This window comes from Myotis myotis, unplaced genomic scaffold (assembly GCF_014108235.1).
Source record: "Myotis myotis isolate mMyoMyo1 unplaced genomic scaffold, mMyoMyo1.p scaffold_m19_p_17, whole genome shotgun sequence".
NCBI classification, from domain to species: Eukaryota; Metazoa; Chordata; class Mammalia; order Chiroptera; family Vespertilionidae; genus Myotis; species Myotis myotis.
The window spans coordinates 30,743,163-30,762,668 of record NW_023416321.1 but is presented as its reverse complement, the minus strand read 5'-3'; the positions used below and the strand labels follow the sequence as shown (position 1 = coordinate 30,762,668).

The window sequence follows — 19,506 nt, the reverse complement described above, 5'->3', positions numbered from 1 at the left end:
TCATGGCCACATTTCCTACTCAGAAAGATACCTTTCTAAATGTGTGTTTTTTTAAGGTTTTGTGTTTAAAGTTCCATTATTGGAAAAGTTACTATACATAGTACTTTTAAGTGGTAGCATGGATTTTCTTTTAAAAAGCCAAATGATGTATTATAACTATTTTGTGATGTTCAAGATCCGTAAATAGAATCCCTGGGTTATAATCCCAGTTTTGCATAAACATTTAAGCATCTGTACCTTGGCAGATACCCAATTCATATTATAAACCATTATATTAAATAACTATATTTATTAAGCTTTCGTTAGCAAAAGAAAGAAAGTATTTGATCCAGCATTTATTTCTCACTCACCTTACTGTGCCTTACCAGGTTCTATACCAACCCCTGCAGTTCTCGGCAAGAAATAAGAAAAACCTGGCCAACTCCTCCCCCTCCCCACAATATAACCCTGTTCATTTGCCCTCTGTCACTTATTCCCTTGGATAGTGTGTCTCCGAGTGTGGTCCTAGACCAGTAGGGTCAGCATCTCTTGGGAGCTTGTTAGAAATGCAAATGCTAGCATCCCACCCCAGACCTCCTGCACAAAGAGCCCCAGGGTGGGCCCTTCCAGCAATCTGGTCTAATAAACAACCCAGGTGATTCTCGTGCTCAGGGACTTTGAAAAGCACTGCCCTAGGATCTGCCAATGTTCTTGCCTCATAATTGGCATTTCAACTGCTAAAGCAAGGGCAACAGCTAAACTGTACTTTCTTCTGGATATTGCGGCCTCTGAATTCTTTCCCTCACCATTGTCCCCACCCTTTAAAATCTTAGCATTTTGGAGCTGGGAGCACTGTAGGGTTACTTAGTTCTAGGCTCACAGCGCTGTGTGCAATAGGGAGATTGAGGTTTAGAAGAGCTAAGCTCATTGCTCTATCATACAGTTCTTATCTAGAACCCTGTCCAGTGTTCTTTCTAACACATTCATTACTTTATAAAGCTATGATGTGTCTGTCATCTTCTTCCTGCCTTCCTGTCCCTTGTTCTTTCATTTGTTCGTTTGTTTATTGCCGCCTCATTACTTCCATCTGCCTTACCTCAAGTCCAGCACTCCTTTTCTTCTGTAAGGCTCTCTGTTTTCTGGGTTATTTGTTGCTTATAATATTGATCCCAGTGAGAAAATTAATATTGGTTCTCTTGTTTTTAAAGTTAGATTCATTTTGAGCAAACTTTTGCCTCTTTGGCTACTAGTAAAGTGATGTTAAACCTGTCAAAATGATTGTTGGGTTTTTATTTAATTTTTATTTTAGTACCCAGATTAATTGGTAGGGGATTTCTACTGGAGACAGTAAAATAATCAGGCTTAAAATAAAGGTGACTAGTACAATTTCCCCTGCTGGTTGATTAATCGCTTATGTTCTTGTTGGACATTCTGTTTAGTTGGACATTATCTATATCATTTGCCTTTTTAAAAAAAATAGTCCTATTCTGTAACCTCTTAGAATTGTTTATAAAAATCAGAGAATAGCTGTATGGTTTTGGTTGCAGTTTTAAACCAGTGGTGTCACCTCCAGTGCTTCTTCAGAGACGGTGCTCAAATAGACTACTACCCCCTAGAAACCTCTGGCTGTTTTCAAAAGACACTGAAGCTTTAAAAGTAATAGAATTAACTAAGTAGAATCACTGTATTCAGCATTTACGGTCTCTAAATTGTAAATTGTGTGTCCTTTAGTTTGCCAGATTATTTCACTACATGTTTTTGGAGAAAAGGTTTATCTTTTCAATCATGACTTTATTCTCCCATGAAACCCATTTTTATCTCTAAATTGTGGGTTCATCATCTCCATGAAGGATTTTGATTCACCTCTGTACCCAGTTATTGTATTTTTGTTATTTGCTCTCCTGGGATACTCTTAACAGGAGTTAATACTTTGTATGTAATTAGGTATACTGCTTTATGTCTTTAGCTCCATGTAATCATATCCTTGTCTCCTCAATTTATGGAGCTGAGTTGCTGGTCTCAGTGGGCTGAAAGAAGTGATGAATCTTAGCCAGATTCCAGGCTCAGTCTAGCATTTCAACTTGGCTATTTAGCTGTACAGAAAGCAGATTTCCCTATCTCCATTCCCATCAGCCAGGTCCCATCAGAAATGTTTAAAGAAGCTCTGTGTAGTTTATTATCAAATTACCCAACATCAATCTGTGCCCAGTCAACTGAGCTGTAAGCAGGTGAATGCTCTGTTGTCCTGTGTGAAAAAGCAAAATTTGCTGCTCTGCACAGCTCAGCCCTTTGCCATAGACCTTCCATGTCAATGCAGGATTCTAACTCTGTGGTGCTTAGCAGGCTCTGACACTGAACTGTATTTTCTTGTAGTTTCCAGCATTCTTTGCTGAAATCAGCTAGGTAAGAAATTTATGAACTTCTTCCTCCCAAGCATTTAACCTTACTTAAATAAAAATGTGGCTGGTAATTCATCAGTCACCAGCTTTTGAGGAAGTGGTGGTTACTTAAAATAAAGCATTTGACTCTGAAAATGCATTCTTCTTGAGAGATTATCATAGCCCACTTGTCTGTCCCCTTAGCACAGGACTGTTTTATAAATCCACATTTAAAATGCATAACTGTCTTCTGATTCCCTCCCTCGTAGAAACTGAACTTGGCATTCGTGGAGCCAATGGACTGTATTCAGAGTCAGTGCATATAAATTTGTGTTAACTGGACATAAATAGACAGTTTAGCCAAATGGACATAAAACTTTCCCTCTTCAGATTTTCCCAAGTGCCACTAAAATAGTCCTCAAGAGAACCCATAGCATTTATTCTGTGATATATAAGAATATTTCAAATTTGACATTGTGATCCATTATTAGGTACACTGTAGCGAGCTAGATGTGAATTGAAGAACCAGGATTAAAACTAGAAAATAAACCCTATTTACCTAAAAATGCTATTATGCTAAATATTAACTTTCTTTTTGTTAATTTGGGACTTTCTTTTTGCATAAGGCCAAGCCATGAATGGTTCTAGATAATGAGCAGTGAAGCCTTTTTTTAGAGCCTTATTTTGAGTACTCTACGCCCATTTCAAGTGCAGTCTCCCTGCATCCTCTTTAGGTATTACACAGGAAGTGTACCAGAAATAAAAACTGAGATGGAGCTATATGGACTTAAAAAGAAATCAAATAGACCCATTTCTAATGTGAAATTTAATTTATATTCTACCAAGACCTCCTTCTATTTTTCACACTGTAATTTAATTCAGTAAACATTTGAACACCTATTTTGTAGGTGTATACCTGGGACATTTAAAAATGAAGGAGACCCTGGTCACCAAAGACTTAACAGCTTTTCCCCATAGATCTCAGTACCGGGTTTGGAGCTAAAGTTATTTTCTTCTGACCACAAATTCTACATGTACATATTTTTTTTTATTTTAAGTACAAGAGTAAGCCTAGATAACCAAAAGTCCACAGGCATTTATTCTACAGATATTCATTGTTTACTACATACAAGGGACTCTGTTAGACCCCAGGGAGTGGGGGAGCTGGTAGAACATGATACCTGCCCTCAAGTAGATTTTAGAAGAGTAAGAGTGGCCAAGTGTACACAGCTAACTATTTTACTTGCTTTGTGGTATTCATCATGTTGTACCTTTACCATAAAGTATGCTGATAGTTCAAAGGAGTATTTTTTTAAGAATAATCGGGTAATGATTATGGCAAAAGTTTTATATTTTTTACTCCCAAAAAGTGTGAGGTATGTATTATACTTTTTTAAAAAAGAAGTCTGTGCTCTATTTTAAATGTTTCTATTGATTTTTAGAGAGTAGGAAAGAGAGGAAAGACAGAGAGAAATATCGATGTGAGAGAAACACATCGATTAGTTGCCTCCTGCATGAACCCTGACCAGGGCCCAGGCCAGGGAGAAGCCTGCAGCTGTGGTACGTGCCCTTGACTGGAATCGAACCTGGGACCCTTTGGTCCGCACGCTCTACATCCACAGAGCCAAACCAGCTAGGGCTATTTTATTTTGTTCTTTTCTTTTTTTAATATTTCAAGAAAAACTATTTTAAATATAATAATGTTACATGCAATGAGCATTAATAATTCAAGAAAACTTATTTTAAGTATAATGTTACATGCAATGAACATTAATATTTCAAGGAAAATTATTTTAAATATAATGTTACATGCAATAAACCTTAATATATCAAGAAAAATGGTTTTAAGTATAATATTACATGCAATAAAAATATTTCAAGAAAAAAAGATTTTGAATATAATAATGTTACCAAAACTGTACTAACATAGTATAATATCACAAAAGTTATAAGAAATATTAAAAATCTGCAGATACCAGGATTACTTCTATCATATTCTAAAATGTTTTGTGTTTTTTTTCTGGCTCTATTTTGGTTCATCAGTTTATGTTGTTCATTATATTCCACAAATGAATGAGATCATGAGATATTTATCTTTCTCTGACTGGCTTATTTCGCTCAACATAATGCTCTCCAGGTCCATCCATGCCGTTGCAAATGGCAAGAGTTCCTTCTTTTTTACAGCAGCATGGTATTTTGTTCTGGCTAGGGCTATTTTAAATGTTTCTTACTAGAAAAGAAATTTAATATTTTTCTTTGATCAGCTTATTTTACTGTTAATAAATGAACTTGCATTTTTTTGGAGCAAATACTTATTTAATTGAGTTTTATTTTTAATTCCTTTCTTTCACTTTATTTTGGGGCTGGGTCTAGGCCTGACAGTTGTCCACTCACTTTGCTTCTGTAATGCAGACCCCCTCCTGGGAGGCATTCCTAGACCAGCAGTGTGACAGCTGTGTGCACAGTGATAGTTCCTCAAAACCATTTCCCCAAATGTACAGACACACCTTGTTTATTGTCCTTCTCGGATGTTGCATTTTTTTTACTAATGGAAGCTACTCCACCAGTAAAAAATTAGAGCTTTCTCTATTGTGGCGGTCTGGAACCAAACCTGAAATACCTCCGAGGTGTGCCTGTAGACTTAGCTCTAAGTCAGTAAACTCCCAACATGTTTACCAGGTGTAAAATGTCTCACTCTTAAAGTTATTTTGAGGCTACTTAAAAATCTCAGAAGTGATTTGAATGTTTTAGTGAACTGCTTATAGTATCCCCAGAACTTTATCTGGTATTTTCTTGATTTATTTTTTTCTTTTTATTTGTTATTGCCCTGTATTTAAGGGAGGAAAATAATTTTAAACTCAGCAATTGCTTGGTGCAATTTCTGCTAATTTTAAATTGTATTTTTAAGTTTAATCCTTGATTTAAACTAAAATGCTTAATTGTAATAAAGGTGATAAAAACACAGCTGTCTGTAAAATTGTAAGTTCTGCCATTTATTTACAGAGTGTAATATTTAGGAAATTAATGGTCAGAATTCAGTAGTTAAAACCAGATTCCTTCGAAACCCAGGAACATAAGTATCCAGTGTCTAATCACATTTCACCCTTTTTATGTCTTACGGCCATCACTCACTCTTGTTTTTTCTTCATTCTGTGTCTGTGAAGCTTCCCTGCCTTGCTCTAAATCAGCAGTTTTCATGCAGCTGTTTCCTCATCAAGGTACTCTTCCCTTTCATCATCTTTGCACGAAACACTGCTTTCCCTGCACTCGTCCTGGGCACACGGCATGAGACTCACTCACCAGGCCCTGTAGGCACAGTGGCTTAGCACCCGGGGACCTCGGAAAGCCGCTGCTTTAGGGTCCCTATGTGCCCTCTGGTCTAGGACAGTGGTCGGCAAACCGCGGCTCGCGAGCCACATGTGGCTCTTTGGCCCCTTGAGTGTGGCTCTTCCACAAAATACCATGTGCAGGCGCGCACATACAGTGCGATTGAAACTTCGTGGCCCATGCACAGAAGTCGGTTTTCCGCCTGGGCGAAACAGGTATACAAGACGAGTGTGGATGGGAGAATGGAAGAGGTCGATCTCAGCGAACATACCTCAATCAGATTGAGGACGTTTTTAGCAAAGGCCAGCTTAGGAGTACCCTAATTAAGTTAATAACAATGTACCTACCTATATAGTTTAAGTTTAAAACATTTGGCTCTCAAAAGAAATTTCAATCGTTGTACTGTTGATATTTGGCTCTGTTGACTAATGAGTTTGCTGACCACTGGTCTAGGAGACTGAGGACAGGGAGCTGTTTCTACTCCCCGAGCGCTGGACTGACAGGGGCAGGTTAGCAAGAGACTGTGGAGAGTTCATAGAGTAAGCAGGGTGTGTGGTTTGAGGAGTTTTTAGTTTAGGAAGTATTTCTTTTCCCAAATGTAAAAAAAAAAATCAACCCCAGTATTTTCTTACAAATTAAACCTGGCTGTCCACTCTATCACCCATGTGTTTAAAAAAGGAATATGGTCCTTAGTTAGCGCTAAGTACTAAGAAGGAAAAAGTATGATATGATATACTCACAGCTAATCTATAAAAGATGCCTTTTTTCTTTTATTCTTCTATAATTATTATGTAGAAAGATTAGACTAAATAGAAAAAGTGTTAGCAATTGATGAAAGTCCATTAAATTTTTTAAATTATTATAGTTACTATTTTGCATATCTAGCTCAAAATACAAATATTTCTAAATTTATATTTAACATGTACCCATGAATGTGTTTACTAAAGCATATGAAGCTATAGTTGTCTTTTCTTTCAAGATTTATTTTTTGTGCTTATTTACATTAGTTTCAGTAATTTTACAAATTCTAGTATAAAGTTCAAGTTCTATGCATTTGTTCTAAAACTCCTTTTAGTATATCATGTGGTCTTTGTTATTTCAGCTATTAGGAGAATCTTAATTTGTATAGTAATTATATTATCAAAAAGTCTTCACATAGATTATCTCGTCTGATTCTTCTAAGGACCCTTTGAAATAGGCAAACCTGCTGATCCTTCATGGCCAGAGTAAGAACTAGAACTAGATCTGATCCAACCCAGACTCAGACCTGGGTCTTCTGACATGTTTGCCTTCTCGTGCATGTAATAAGACTTTTTGAATAGGTTTGCCCCATTAAATGTGTAATAAGCTAAGCAATGCAGTCATAACCTACTATTTTTGCTGTGCAGGTGGTGGGAGATAGGGGTTATTATTAGGCTTTCATTGCTGTTGTCTAACTTCTCACAAATCACCTAACCCATTTTCCCTCAGCTTCTCAAGAACTAAAAGGGATCCAGTCCTTTTTATCATGTCATGAAAATATCAGGTTCTAGTTCGGGAAATGGTTTTGGTGTTTTAAAAAACAAACACCAAAATTAGGTGTTTTAATGATTTGTCAGGCCAGATCTATATCCCCAGTTGTCAAAATAAGCAAACCCTGATACCTGCATTCAAGGAACTCACGTGCAAGCAGAGGAAATGGACATGTAACTTAAACAACTATAATGTAATGTAATTTACTCAATTCACTAAATTTGGAGCAAAAACACCTTTTACTTAGGATTTGCATCTTTATCCATAATATACTACCACAATCCATTGAGCATAGTGCTTATTAGTACATTGCTATAGAGGATTCCCAGCTGCTTCTGCCCTGCATGGTTGTCACTGGCTGCATGTTTGGCCACAGCTCATCTGCGGGGGAATCCAAGCTAGCCAATCAGGACCTTGATTGAAGTTTTTACCTTGATTCCACTTGAGTGATGACCCCTGGGTTTCTGTCACTACATAGATTTTTGTTTTTGTGCCCACTGAGGGTCAGAAGGGAGAGCATGGGGCGTGAGAGAAATGGATGCAAAGCTCTAGAGAGGCCTCAATGAGAAGCAATGCAGCACAGAGGTCTGCTGACTAGTTTAAAACATAGCAGGGACTAGTCCAGGTAGATTCTGTCTCCATTGGAGCAGAATAACTGACAATGTGACAGTTTTTCCTTTAGAACGTTGAGACCAAATCCTTCACCAACTTCTAGAAAGTTTTTAGATTCAGTTTTAAGAGGGTAAAAACAATGAATGGTGCCAAAATTCTCCAAAGTGGGGATGATGCTTAGAAACTTAAATGCCATAACCTGATACTAAGATCATTCTTGTCATACAACCTGGTTTTTTCAAGATGCTATATTTTGGTGTAAGTATAATGCAGTTTTTATTTTATTGTTTTCTTGAAAACAACCATGCAATATTTTTATGTCACCTTCTCCTTTGATCCTTAGTGTACAACATTTTTGCTGTGCGGTTAAACTTAGGAGTCACAGCCATACCACATTTACCTGTGTGTGAGTGTAGAGTTGGGTCATTAAATAGGAAGAAAACACACACAAAAATAAGAATTGAACTGAGAAGAATATTGAATCTGAGAGCAGAGGTAGGACCTCAACCTCTCACATAGCATTGAATCTTTGGGTTGAGTGATGGGGCTAAGTCAGTGAGTGATACTGTAACTTTTTGTTGTTCCAGAGAGAGGGGCGAGAGGGGGAGAGAGAGAGAGAGAGAGAGAGAGAGAGAGAGAGAGAGAGAGAGAGAGAGAGAGAGAAGGAGAGAGAGAGGAAGTGAGAAAGAAAGAATATCATTGATTGGCTGCCTCCTGCACACCCCACACTGGAGATGGAGCCCACAACCGGGGCATGTACCCTGACCAGGAATCCAACAGTGACCTTCTTGTTCATGGGTCTATGCTCAACCACTGAATCACACCAGCCAAGAGATACTGTAATGCTTTTAATTAGAAGGAACACAGGCTCATTAGGAAAAAAATAGAAAGTTCAGAAAAATGGAAGAAAAGGTCACCCATAATTCCACCACTCTTAGATAATCACTATTAACATTTTGGTACCTCTCTTTCCAGTTTCTTTTCTTTACATAGTTGAGGTCATAGTATGTATAAAATGTTATGGCTTGCTTTTTTACCCTTAAAATGTAACTGGAGATAAATAAGGCTTTAAAATGTTTTTATGTAGCGATATGAAGGTTATTTGCTTAACAAAACAGAAAATGGAACATTCTTAGTATTTCTTTGAAGTCACCTTCATTTCAGTGACTTAATCTATGTAACTACAATTTATGTAATTTTAATCCCCACCTGAGGATGTTTTTTTCCATTGGCTTTTAAAGAGAGTAGGAGAGGGGGAGAGAAGAACATCGACGTGAGAGAGACACATTGGTTGCCTCCTGCATGTGTCCTGACCAGGGCAGGATGAACCTGCAACTGAGGTACATGCCCTTGACCGGTAGTTGGACCCGGAGACCCTTTGGTCCATGGGCCAAAGCTCTAACCACTGAGAAAAACTGGCCAGAGCTCATTTTAATTCTTAATATCACTGCGCAGGCCCTTGTCCTCAGAGGCATTGCCACCTTGCACTGTGATGACTGCTTTCCTCCAGAGTGAGCCACAGCCTAGCAGTGGCAGGGCTGCGCCAAAGGTGGCCACACACAGCCCAGGCCGGCAGGGTGCCAGCAGAGAGCTGCTTGCCTCCTGGGTACTTTTATTCTAGTAGAAGAAACAAGATGTATACACCAGTTGTGAGAGGATGAGCAGAATGTAGTAAATATAAATGCCATATAAAATCAGGAGGGGAAAAAGGAGAGAGAAAGTAGTTCTGGTAGGAGACAGAAGATGCATCAGGAAGGAAACAGATGAGAAAAAATACGGGTTGAATTTTACCCTGTAGAGATAGGCAAGGCCATTAAAAGAGCCTGTACAAACAGGTTCAAGGTACATTCAAAAGATGATGAGCAGCCTTCTTTCAGTTTTGTTGCTTCTTTTTTTAAAGAGCTCTGGAGAAAATGTAAATAAACATGCAGAAGAGAATAAAAATCATCCAGAGTTCTGTTATTCAGAGAAAAGTTCTGTGAACATGGTAGTGTGTTTCCTCCCATTCATCGTCTCCACATGGTTAGATTAGAACCGATGCTGACACTGTGCGTGGCCCCTGGAGACGTGTTGCTGACATTGTTACTCACGAGCAAACACTGACAGATGCCCAAGTTCTCTGATAAGTTCATGACAGCAAGTCTTCCTGGGCCCGAGTGAGTCAGGCCGTGTGCCTGTGGACACCTTACACTCGGAATGAGTTCAAGGCTGAGTTCAAGAGAAGGATATGTGGCTCCTCGAAAGCACTCGTTGCAAATCTGTTTTCTGTTCACGAGCCAATAAAGACATGGGTGGATCTATATACATTTGCTAGAACATAGTTTTAGACTTGAAATTCTACTTTTCATCCAAAAGTGAAAATTTTTCCATTCTCACATTTAATGTTTAAGATTCAAATGGTACAGATAAGAATAAAGTAGCAATTACCTGAAATAACACCATCCAAAGGTAACATATTTTGGCCAGTGTTTTCCCAGCCTTTATCATCCCCCAACTCCTAAATTATGGTCATCTTTCTGTATCAGTAAATATCAACCAGTACTTTTTTTTAAGCAGTCTTTTTTTCTTTTTTAAATTTATGAGAGAGAGAGAGAGAGAGAGAGAGAGAGAGAGGAAGCGAAACATCGATTGGTTCTCCCACTTACTGATGCATTCATTGGTTGATTCTATGTGCCCTGACCCGGGATCAAACCTGCAACCTTGGTTTATCTGGACGCTGCTCTAACCAATGGAGCTACCCGGCCAGGGCCAGTACTTTACATTTTGGTACAAATTGCTGACATGCTCTCCAGCTGGTTGCTTTCCCACCAGTAGTTATGCTAAAGGTGGGTATAATTGGTCTAATTATTTTGGTAAATTTTATTGAAGTGTAACAGACAGAAAAGTATACAGACCATATGAACTTTTAATAAGTAAGCACTTAAAAATCCAGCATCCAGATCAAGAAACAGCGCATTACCAGCACCCCTAGAAGCCACCCTCATGCCTTCTGTCATTCACCACTTCCCCAAGGTAACCACTGTTCCGTTACCTGTCTGATTTGTAATCCTTGCTAATCTGAGGGCTAAATAATATGTTGTTTTTGCTTCTGGTCACTGTTATGAAGTCACTACTTAGACTATTTGTAAGACGCATTGTAGGGCCCCGTTAGGGAGGCTTCATCCCTCCAGGAGAGAAATGAGAGGCATGTGTTGAAGGTGCGGAACATGAGCTGGCTGGCCACGGTGGAAAAGAGGTCAAAGCAGAGACTCTGCAGTGTGGTCTTTGTGGTATGCTGTTTTCTCAGTAAAAATCTGAGTTCCTTTGGGACAGGCACTGTGATTAGAAAAATAAAAAGCTCTGCCTTTCTTTGAGATGACGGATTTCAGTATCTTCTGTAACTGCACAGTGTGCGTGCTGTGTGCATGGACAGCAGCAGGGATGTGTGGCGAGAAGCTGACCTCTGCTGGAAGCTGCTGGGATGACTTGGAGGAAGGAGTTCTTGTCTTCCCTGCTAGTCTTGAGTTCACCTCAGGCCGGCCTGCCTCTAGCGACTTCCCATGGGTTTCTTTTCCTTGTGCTGTTTTTCTGCTGTGATAGCAAAAGTTTCTTACCAAAGTGTGAGTTTTTCTGTGTGACAAGGTCTTCATAAGCATTCTAGCAGTTGACTATTAAAATGAAATATGCAAAAACAGTCCTCCAGGTTGTAGCTTGTATACAAGCCATGAGATCCAATCCTGGCGCTTCACACCAGAGAGGGTGTAACTGGCTGCTGTGTTTCTCTCCAGGAATCGACAAGGAGAACGTTGAACTCTCCCCAACCGCCGGGCACTGTAACAGTGGACGAACTCGCCATGGATCCGCAAGCCAGGTGCAGAAGCAGAGAAGCACTGGCAGCTTCAAACGTAATAGCATTAAGAAGATCGTGTGAAGCTTTCTTTGTTTCCTTTTTCAAACAGACCTAACGTACGTACGTACATATGTACGTATGCGGGCTCTGCACTAGGGACCCCTCACCACTGGCTGTGATGCTGCACTTCCTGTTTATAAAGAGCCCACCGGCTGCCGCGTTGCCAGATGATCAACTCTTGGAAGCATTGCCTAAATTAATGCTGCTTTTCCTGTAGCTGTTTCTCCCTCCTACTCTCGGTGTCTGGTGTAGGCAAGTGTGCAGAACAACTTCAAAGAGTGTGGGAGGTCAGGGCGCTTGACCTGAGAACATGGCAGTGGTGAGAGACTGGATTCTTTCCTCCTGCCGACGGGGAAGGCCATGTGCACAGAGCCCGCCTCTGGTTTCCTCTTCCTCAAAGGGAAGTGTCCGTCTGTGTACACACTTCCAAGGTAGACGTTCACGGGAGAAATAATATTATAACCCCAGTATATTTAATCCGACGTTTAGCTGTGGACTTTTTTTACCTTTCAAAACCGAAGGAGCCATAAAGGTCAGGCCTCAGTGGTTTCATACCATAAGCCACAGGCGAGGTACTTCGGGGGGTGGCGGGATTTACTATTTTGTAGTGGGTTCTTAAGAAATACTAACACTTGAGTATTAGCAATAATTACAGGAAAATAAGTGTAACCACATATATCGTAACATTACCGAATACAGCGATGGGTTCTGAGGCCTTATCCAAACTCAGTCATCCAAACTAGTTTATTTTTTTCCAGCTGATTATGTTTTAATCTTTAACTATGCTAAAAAGTTGTTGTTTTTTGTTTTTATAAACCAAAACTATACTGAGTATAGTAATTACACATTTTCCGCTCCTCTTCTTTCCTAAACAATTCTGAGCAGGGTAATCCGTGAACAGAGTGTTGAAAGTTGTTTTAAGAAGGTAACTTGTATAGATGTTTGTATTAGCTGCAGAGCAACATGAAATGGTACGTGACTTTTTGAGTAGCTATTGCTTTTACTTTGCTTAATAATTTCCCAGAAAGAGGGAGTGTGGTGTATATTAACAAAAACGTCATTGACAAAACATAGTTTGTCTTGTATCCTTTCCCTCCAAAAGAATCAGGAATTTCTTTAGCAAAACATTTGGGTTGTATATGATAGAATTGCATTTAATCACTGTGAAAAGACTAGTCAGCCTACATTAGTGTGACTGTAAGGGACCGTAAGAGGTGCTGCTCTACTGAATGGGACGGATTATCATGGTGTGGGGGTTTCCATAGTAACGCAGACCCAGTGTCTTTGGGGTACCTGCAGTATGCAAAACAATTCGACTTCAGTGAGCATATAGTATCTAGATGTTCCAATTCAGGACTAAACCATATTTATTACAAAAAGATATTCTCCCCCGAGTCCCAGGTTCCCTTTATACATTAAGATGTAGTGGCTTTGAGAGGGGAGTTTCCTGTAGTGCTGTTTCCTAGTGGATTTCAGTAAATTCAATTCCACAGCTCAGTCAATGAATAATGGTACATGTAAGTGTTCTGGTTTTAATAATATAACACATTTCACATTTATTCACACAGTAACAATGTAATATGTTAATGTAAATAAAATTGCTTTTGATATTCAGAAATAATAAGAATTTAATCTTTTTAATTTGTTTACAGTCCTGGGAAAAGTAAGACCATTTGCCAAAATAAAAGGAAAAAAAACCTTAGTATTAATAGGTATTTTGACATAAAATTATTGGAAAATATTGAAGACAGGTGCAATTAACTACACTTTTGTTTTTAACTCGTAGAGGCTGCATTAGAGTAGATTGTTTATAATAACAGAGCAACTAAGACTATAAAGAATCTAAGACTAGCACTGGGTTTAGAAAAGGTCACTAACAGCCCAGTGACCAGGATGCCAAGCTGCTGTTCCGGTCTTGGCTCTTGCACAACCCAGGGCTTCGGGGCAGGTCTCACACCTTCTTGGCTCCTGGAATAAAGACCAACATGAGCCTTCAATCATTTCGGTTTCCTGTTTTTCTTCTTTGTCAGTTAGTTTGGTGCACATGACAGTGGGTATTATTATGCTGTTTTCCTTCTCTCATCAAAATAGATAAACTTCCAAAGGTTTACTGTTAAAAAAAATATTTATCTTTCCATAAACACGTTTTCCAAGGGATGGTATTTCTTAAAGGTATGCACTGCCCTCTAATGTAATGAATGGCATGAATTCACTTAAAGTACCTCATGAAATGATCAGCGTTGCACAAATCAAATTGAACCTTCTTTGAACTACAAACATACTTTTGACCAATACATCCTAAGAATTTGAAAACTTTCCAAGATTTAAAATTTTCCTTGTTTAAAGAACTTCTGGCTTTTGAGGAAAATCCAGCTTTCCACATAACTAAAATGCACAGGACATAAGTCTCTCACGTATGCTCCCCTGAGGGATGAAGTGCTTTTCCAGGCCTCGTACCTGTGCTCTGCTCGGGGAATTCTGACATTCAGAGCAAGTTGCCCATTTTGCAAAATCTGATGCAAGTTCCGTAAAGGACATTTGTAGGTCATGTGATTTTGATTTGTGGATTTTCCCCGGACTTTTTCAAGAGGAAAACATGAACTCATCACTATCCATTGTGTGTAGTCTGCCTATTTTACCACTGCCCCAGCCCCGGGGGTATGCCCTTGTTTGCCAACATGGAGACACGGTTCACTGGCTTCGGGGGAAGTGGCGAGTGCTCTGTGCTTCGTCACTCCACACCTGTTCCCTTCTGGGTGCAGATCCTGAGCCAGGCGCCAGGTCAGAACGGATGTTCTGGGGGGCGAACGGAAGCGGGCAACCCTCCCTGCGTGGTGGTCTTTAGGGTTTTTCAGTTTTGTTTTGGGTTTTTGTTTCATTTTTTTTTTTTTCCATTTCCCCTTCATCTCCTGGCATAATGAGGCATGTCTTAGTCAATGTTATGCAATGGACTTTTACGAAAACTCACTTAGTGTCAGCCACACAATTTTTTTTAATGCAGTATATTCACCTGTAAATAGTTTGTGTAAAATTTGACAGAAAAGTATATTTACTACACTGTAAATACATGTGATGATATATTGTATTATTTTGCTTTTTTGTAAAGCAGTTAGTTGCTGTACATGGATAACAAACAAAAATTTGATTATTCTCGTGTTAGTGTTGTTAACTTTTTCCTGCGACTGCGTTGCATCATTTAAAGAAAATGCTGTGTATTATAAACTTACATTGTATATGATAACTCCCTCTCCTTTCCATCAGACCTACACTCAGCAGTTCCCTGTTAATATTGTCAGCAGCTGTTCGCCAGCAGGAGAAATACTGCCCAACAGACAAAACCGGTCATTGTAGGGGACATGGTAGAAACCTATTTCAGACCATTGTTCCCCACCCCATTTTCCTCCCTGTGTATGTACTCCCCTTCCCCCCTTTTTTAAGTAAAATGTAAATTCAATCTGCTCTAAGATGTGGGGAGTTATTTAATTTCTTCACATGCATCAGCTCCGTTTCCTCACTTTCCTCCCTCCTCGCTGATCTTTTGAAAGATTACCGCCATTTCCTTTCTTTGAAGGATGTCTTGGGTTCCTCTCCACCCCTCCCACCCCAGCCCTCCCCCTCCCCCGCCCCCCACACTCTCCCTCCCCGGCCAGTGGGTTTCCATTCCAGATCCTCTCTCAACTGTTAAAATGAGTAACTTTGGTGAAAGATGTTGGGGAAGGAAAGGTTTTCCTCTGGCTTCTTAGGATTCCTGGCTGGGTGTGACAATGAAACCAACAAAGACAGGTTAACAGGAGAAAAGTCTACAACGCTGTAAGTTTTATGTGACACAGGAGCCTTCGGGAGGAGACTAAAGGCTGACAGAACCGTTAGGAGTGTTTCTGCGCTGGGCTTAGTACAGAGGGGTCCTTTGTGCAGAAACAGCAGGTCCGAGGATGCGCTAAGGAAACCGGGACTGAGTGAGGCCTGTCTGTTCCTGGCCTTGTCTTTGGAGACAAGGATGCTCCTTCCTTCTGGTCATAGTGAGGGCCCCTCTCGCAGGAGGATTTGTGCCCCCGTTTCCGGGGAGAAGGGCCGGGGAAAGGTCAGAGTGACCTTCCGGCCTCAGCCATGTTCTCAGGCTCCAGCTCAAGATAGTTGGTATGCCAAGGTGCCATATTTGGGGGTTTTGTGTCCTGAACGCCACCAAATTTTTTTTAGGGCCCGCCAGACCAAGGGTGACCCTATTCTCTGGGATAAGCTGCCTGGACTTCTTTTAAAATGAGCAGTCGGTCAGAAAAGACAGGACACTTTGAAATTAAACAAAGGGCTAAAGGACCATGAGCTAGACACCTGGTGGTGAGAGGCAAGTGCTGAGGAGGCAGGTCCCTCCCCTGGAGAGACGGCTAGTCCTTGGCCCGTCCCACACCCCTAAGGCAAAGGCAAACTCTCCAGCTGTGGCCCCGGGGGAGGGAGAGATCAAAACTCATTTCCCTGTGTGCCCAGGTATACAGACCGGAGCAGAGGATCCCCAAACGCTGCAAACAGCTTTCCCCCTTTCCCTGCATCACAGTCACAAGTAGGGATGCCTTCAGGGTACGGACCCGCTATCCCTAGACAGCTCCTTGAGGGTGTGGATCACGTGGTTTCTCTTTTATGGGGCCCCTGTGCCCCTGTTTTGCCTGCACAGTGTTTGCCTTCTGTCTGGGACACCCTCAGGCTAGTCTGGGGACTTGAACTACTTGGCCAGAAACGTTCATTCCCATGGGGATGGGGAGGGGCAGGAGGCGCTGGAAGAAGAGTAAAAATGTAACCTACATCACAGTGTTCCCCTTTTTCTAGGAAGTAGTCCAACACTCCTGACCCCCGAGGCACGCCCCCAATGGTGGCAGGCATTTCCCTCACCCCGCGTTCTCCCTTGGTCTCTATCAGTAAGACGTCTTGGCTTGCTCACTGGCAGGGTTGGTGACAGGATTTGGGTCTTGAAAAATGACCAAGAGCTTTGTCCTGGTGGAGATGTGTCCATTAAGCGGCTGAAATAGGGTGTGGAGTCGTGACTGTGTAAGGAGGTCACCCTGGCTGGGCACCGCCTGGCCCCGCGAGCACGCGCAGCAGGGGTGCCTGGGCAGAAAGCTGCACGCCGGGAAGGAGGCTGGCTCCTTCTGTTCTCATGTTCCTCCTTGCTTTGTCCCACTGTGGGGACTGCACCCTGATCTTCATTTAAAAACTCCATAAAGATATGCCTTAGTCCCAGGCTGGCCAAAATCAGGGGACTCCATCTTTGAATCTGTCCCCCAAGTCAAAGGAAGATGAGGAATGAATGGGAGGGATACTCTTACCAACTTGGTCGTCGCAGATGGAGGCAGGAAGGAATTAGGTGATCTGCACCTTCAGCAAAAACACTACCACCGCCACCCACGCTCATACCTGGGATTCTACAGGAGACCAGAAAGAAATTATTAACAAAATACTGAGTCTTGCATTAGCGGCATCTAGTCATTCATCCAGCAAACATTTCGCAGGCCCCTTGTTTTCATGAGTGAACCCCAGCTTCAGCACCTCTTGGAAATGCTTCCTGGTGCCCACAGGCCTTCGTCCTGGTCCAGGAACAGCTTCTCGTCGCAATGCTGTGATCACCAACTGTCCCTGTCCTCGTGGTTACACCCTGGGCCTCCGGATGCAGGAGCCAGGCCTTGTTCAAGGTGCTCATGGGGTTATTGAATAACAAGGCTCTGTGTGATCAGGAAGCTTTCATGGGGGAAAGACCCCATGCACAATAGCAACCCATGCAAAATCCCTCCCAGGACGGATTTTACCATTCAGGGCCCCTCCTCCTGGGTGACCCAGCTGAAAGGAGCACCTTCCGGCTCTTGGCAATTTCATCTCCACTTCTTCCTCAGGGGAGACCCTTCTGCTGGCCTGGTACGGCTGGCGACCCTTCACTGAGGCCTGCTGCAGGCCGGGCACTGCACCACGGCTCGCCACACATCAGCTCTGTTGTCTCCAAGAACCCCATGAGGTGCTGCTATAATTACCTCTGCTTTAAGGTGAGGGAAATGAGGCACACAGGGGTTACGTGATTTGTCCAAAGAAGGGGGCAGCAGGTAGGGAGGGCATCACTGAGCATCATGGCAGTACTCTAGGACAGCGGTCGCCAACCTTTCAGACCTCACAGACCACCGGTTGGCGACCGCTGCTCCAGGAGAGTCCACCTGGAGGTCTATGAGAGCAGAGTGGTGAGGGCAGCTCACTCAGCGAAGGCTTCTTGGAGGAGGTGGCATTTGAATGGCTGTGGGGGTGGAGGAAGGGAGGACATTCAAGGCAGAAGAAACTGCATGCGCAAAGCAGCTGGGCATTTCATTGATCAACTCCATGTGGAGTCATTGTCTTGGAACCGAGGCCCATGCCACACAGAACTCCTGGGAGACAGTAAGTGCTTAATACGTGTGTAACAGTGTGGTCGGCTATGTTGCTGTTCTGCGGCGTCTTACAGGGCACAGGCAGGGATCTGATTGCAAAGGGCCTGCCTGCGTGCTTCCCATGCTGAAGACATAGGAGTTTTTCTTTTTGACAGCAGGGGGCAGCAGAGCAGGCTAGAAGCAAGGAAGGCCTGGATCAGAGTGGGCTTGAGGCAGGTGAGAGCCCCGCAAAGAACCTGGAGGTAAATGCGGGTGCCCCGACCCAAAGCCACTTTTAGGAGCCATTTTTTTTTTTTTTTCCAATGAAAGGATCTGGAGCCCAATTGCGTTAGCAATCAGCTGGTCCTGCTCCCTTCTGTGGGTCGGAGAAAGTGCTGGGTGGGCAACTGCGTTTAGTAAAACCTCTGGCTTCCCAGGCACCCCTCCCAGTGAGGAGGGACAAGGTCTCAAGATGCCCTGCTCACCCTGGACACCCCCCAGCGCTGCCAGGGTCCTGGGCGCCCCCAGCAGTGCGGGCTGGTCTACCGGCAGGCTCTGCTGGCTGAGTGTATGTCAGGACAGGTGAGAAGGCACAGGGCTCACACCACATTCTCCCTCTCCAGACCATCATTACTCATGGTGAAAACAAAACCAAACAGCAGGTTGTGAGCAGGAAGAACTGTGGTTCCTGCCCCAGTTCAGGCAACAAGGACGATGAATGAAGGCCCACAGATGAGAATCAGAAATGCTTCCTGTTAGTCTGGCTCTAAACCTCTCTGTGCTGACGCAGTAAAAACCACCACGTGCCAGGCACGGCGGGAGGCATTACATTCATTTGCTCATGAAAATCCTGTAGGACTCTGCAAGGTAGGAACTACTATCCCCACTTTACAGATAGGAAAACTGAGGCCCAGAGACATTTACTTGTCCAGAGTGATAAGGCTACATGGGCAGCAGACCTTGGTGCCCAGCTCAGCTGTTTGCGATTCCAAAGCCTGGCTCTTAATAACCTTCCATACCTTCCGCATAATATTTATCCCACAGGCATTGGTTTCCGGTGGCTGCTGTAACAAACTCCCACAAACTTGCTGACTTAACAACAAACATTCTCTCACCAGCCTAGTGGCCCGAAGTCTGAAATCAAGGAGTTGGCAGGGCCACACTCCCTCCGGAGGCTCCAGGAAAATGCTTTCCCTCGCCTCTCCCAGCTTCTGGGGCTGCCGGCGGGCCCTGGCTTCTGGCTGCATCCCTCCGACCCCTGCCCCCGCGGCCACATGGCCTCCTCTTCTGTTTGTGTCAAATCGGCCTCTGCCTCCCTCTTACGAGGATTCCTGTGACTCAGCTCAATAAAGCAATGTTCACAGGGCCCGTGGTTAGGACGTGGGTACGGTTCGGGGGCCATCTTTCAGGCCACCACACCGTATTTGCCCATTCC

General features: G+C 42.6%; 1 protein-coding gene across 14 annotated transcripts in view; it reads left to right on the top strand.

The window, feature by feature from the left end:
• Positions 1-15,156, top strand: part of NF1 (neurofibromin 1) — a 240,759-nt gene extending 225,603 nt beyond the window's left edge. For 7 of the 14 annotated variants that reach the window (XM_036340624.1, XM_036340626.1, XM_036340622.1 and 4 more), the window contains 2 exons: positions 10,741-10,820; positions 11,576-15,156. In XM_036340624.1, the coding sequence (XP_036196517.1) occupies positions 10,741-10,820; positions 11,576-11,752 (257 nt within the window). In that variant the 3' untranslated portion in view covers positions 11,753-15,156. The remainder of the gene's footprint in view (positions 1-10,740; positions 10,821-11,575) is intronic. The other 7 variants (XM_036340633.1, XM_036340632.1, XM_036340637.1 and 4 more) reach the window with 3 other exon arrangements.
• The last annotated feature ends 4,350 nt before the right edge of the window (positions 15,157-19,506 follow it).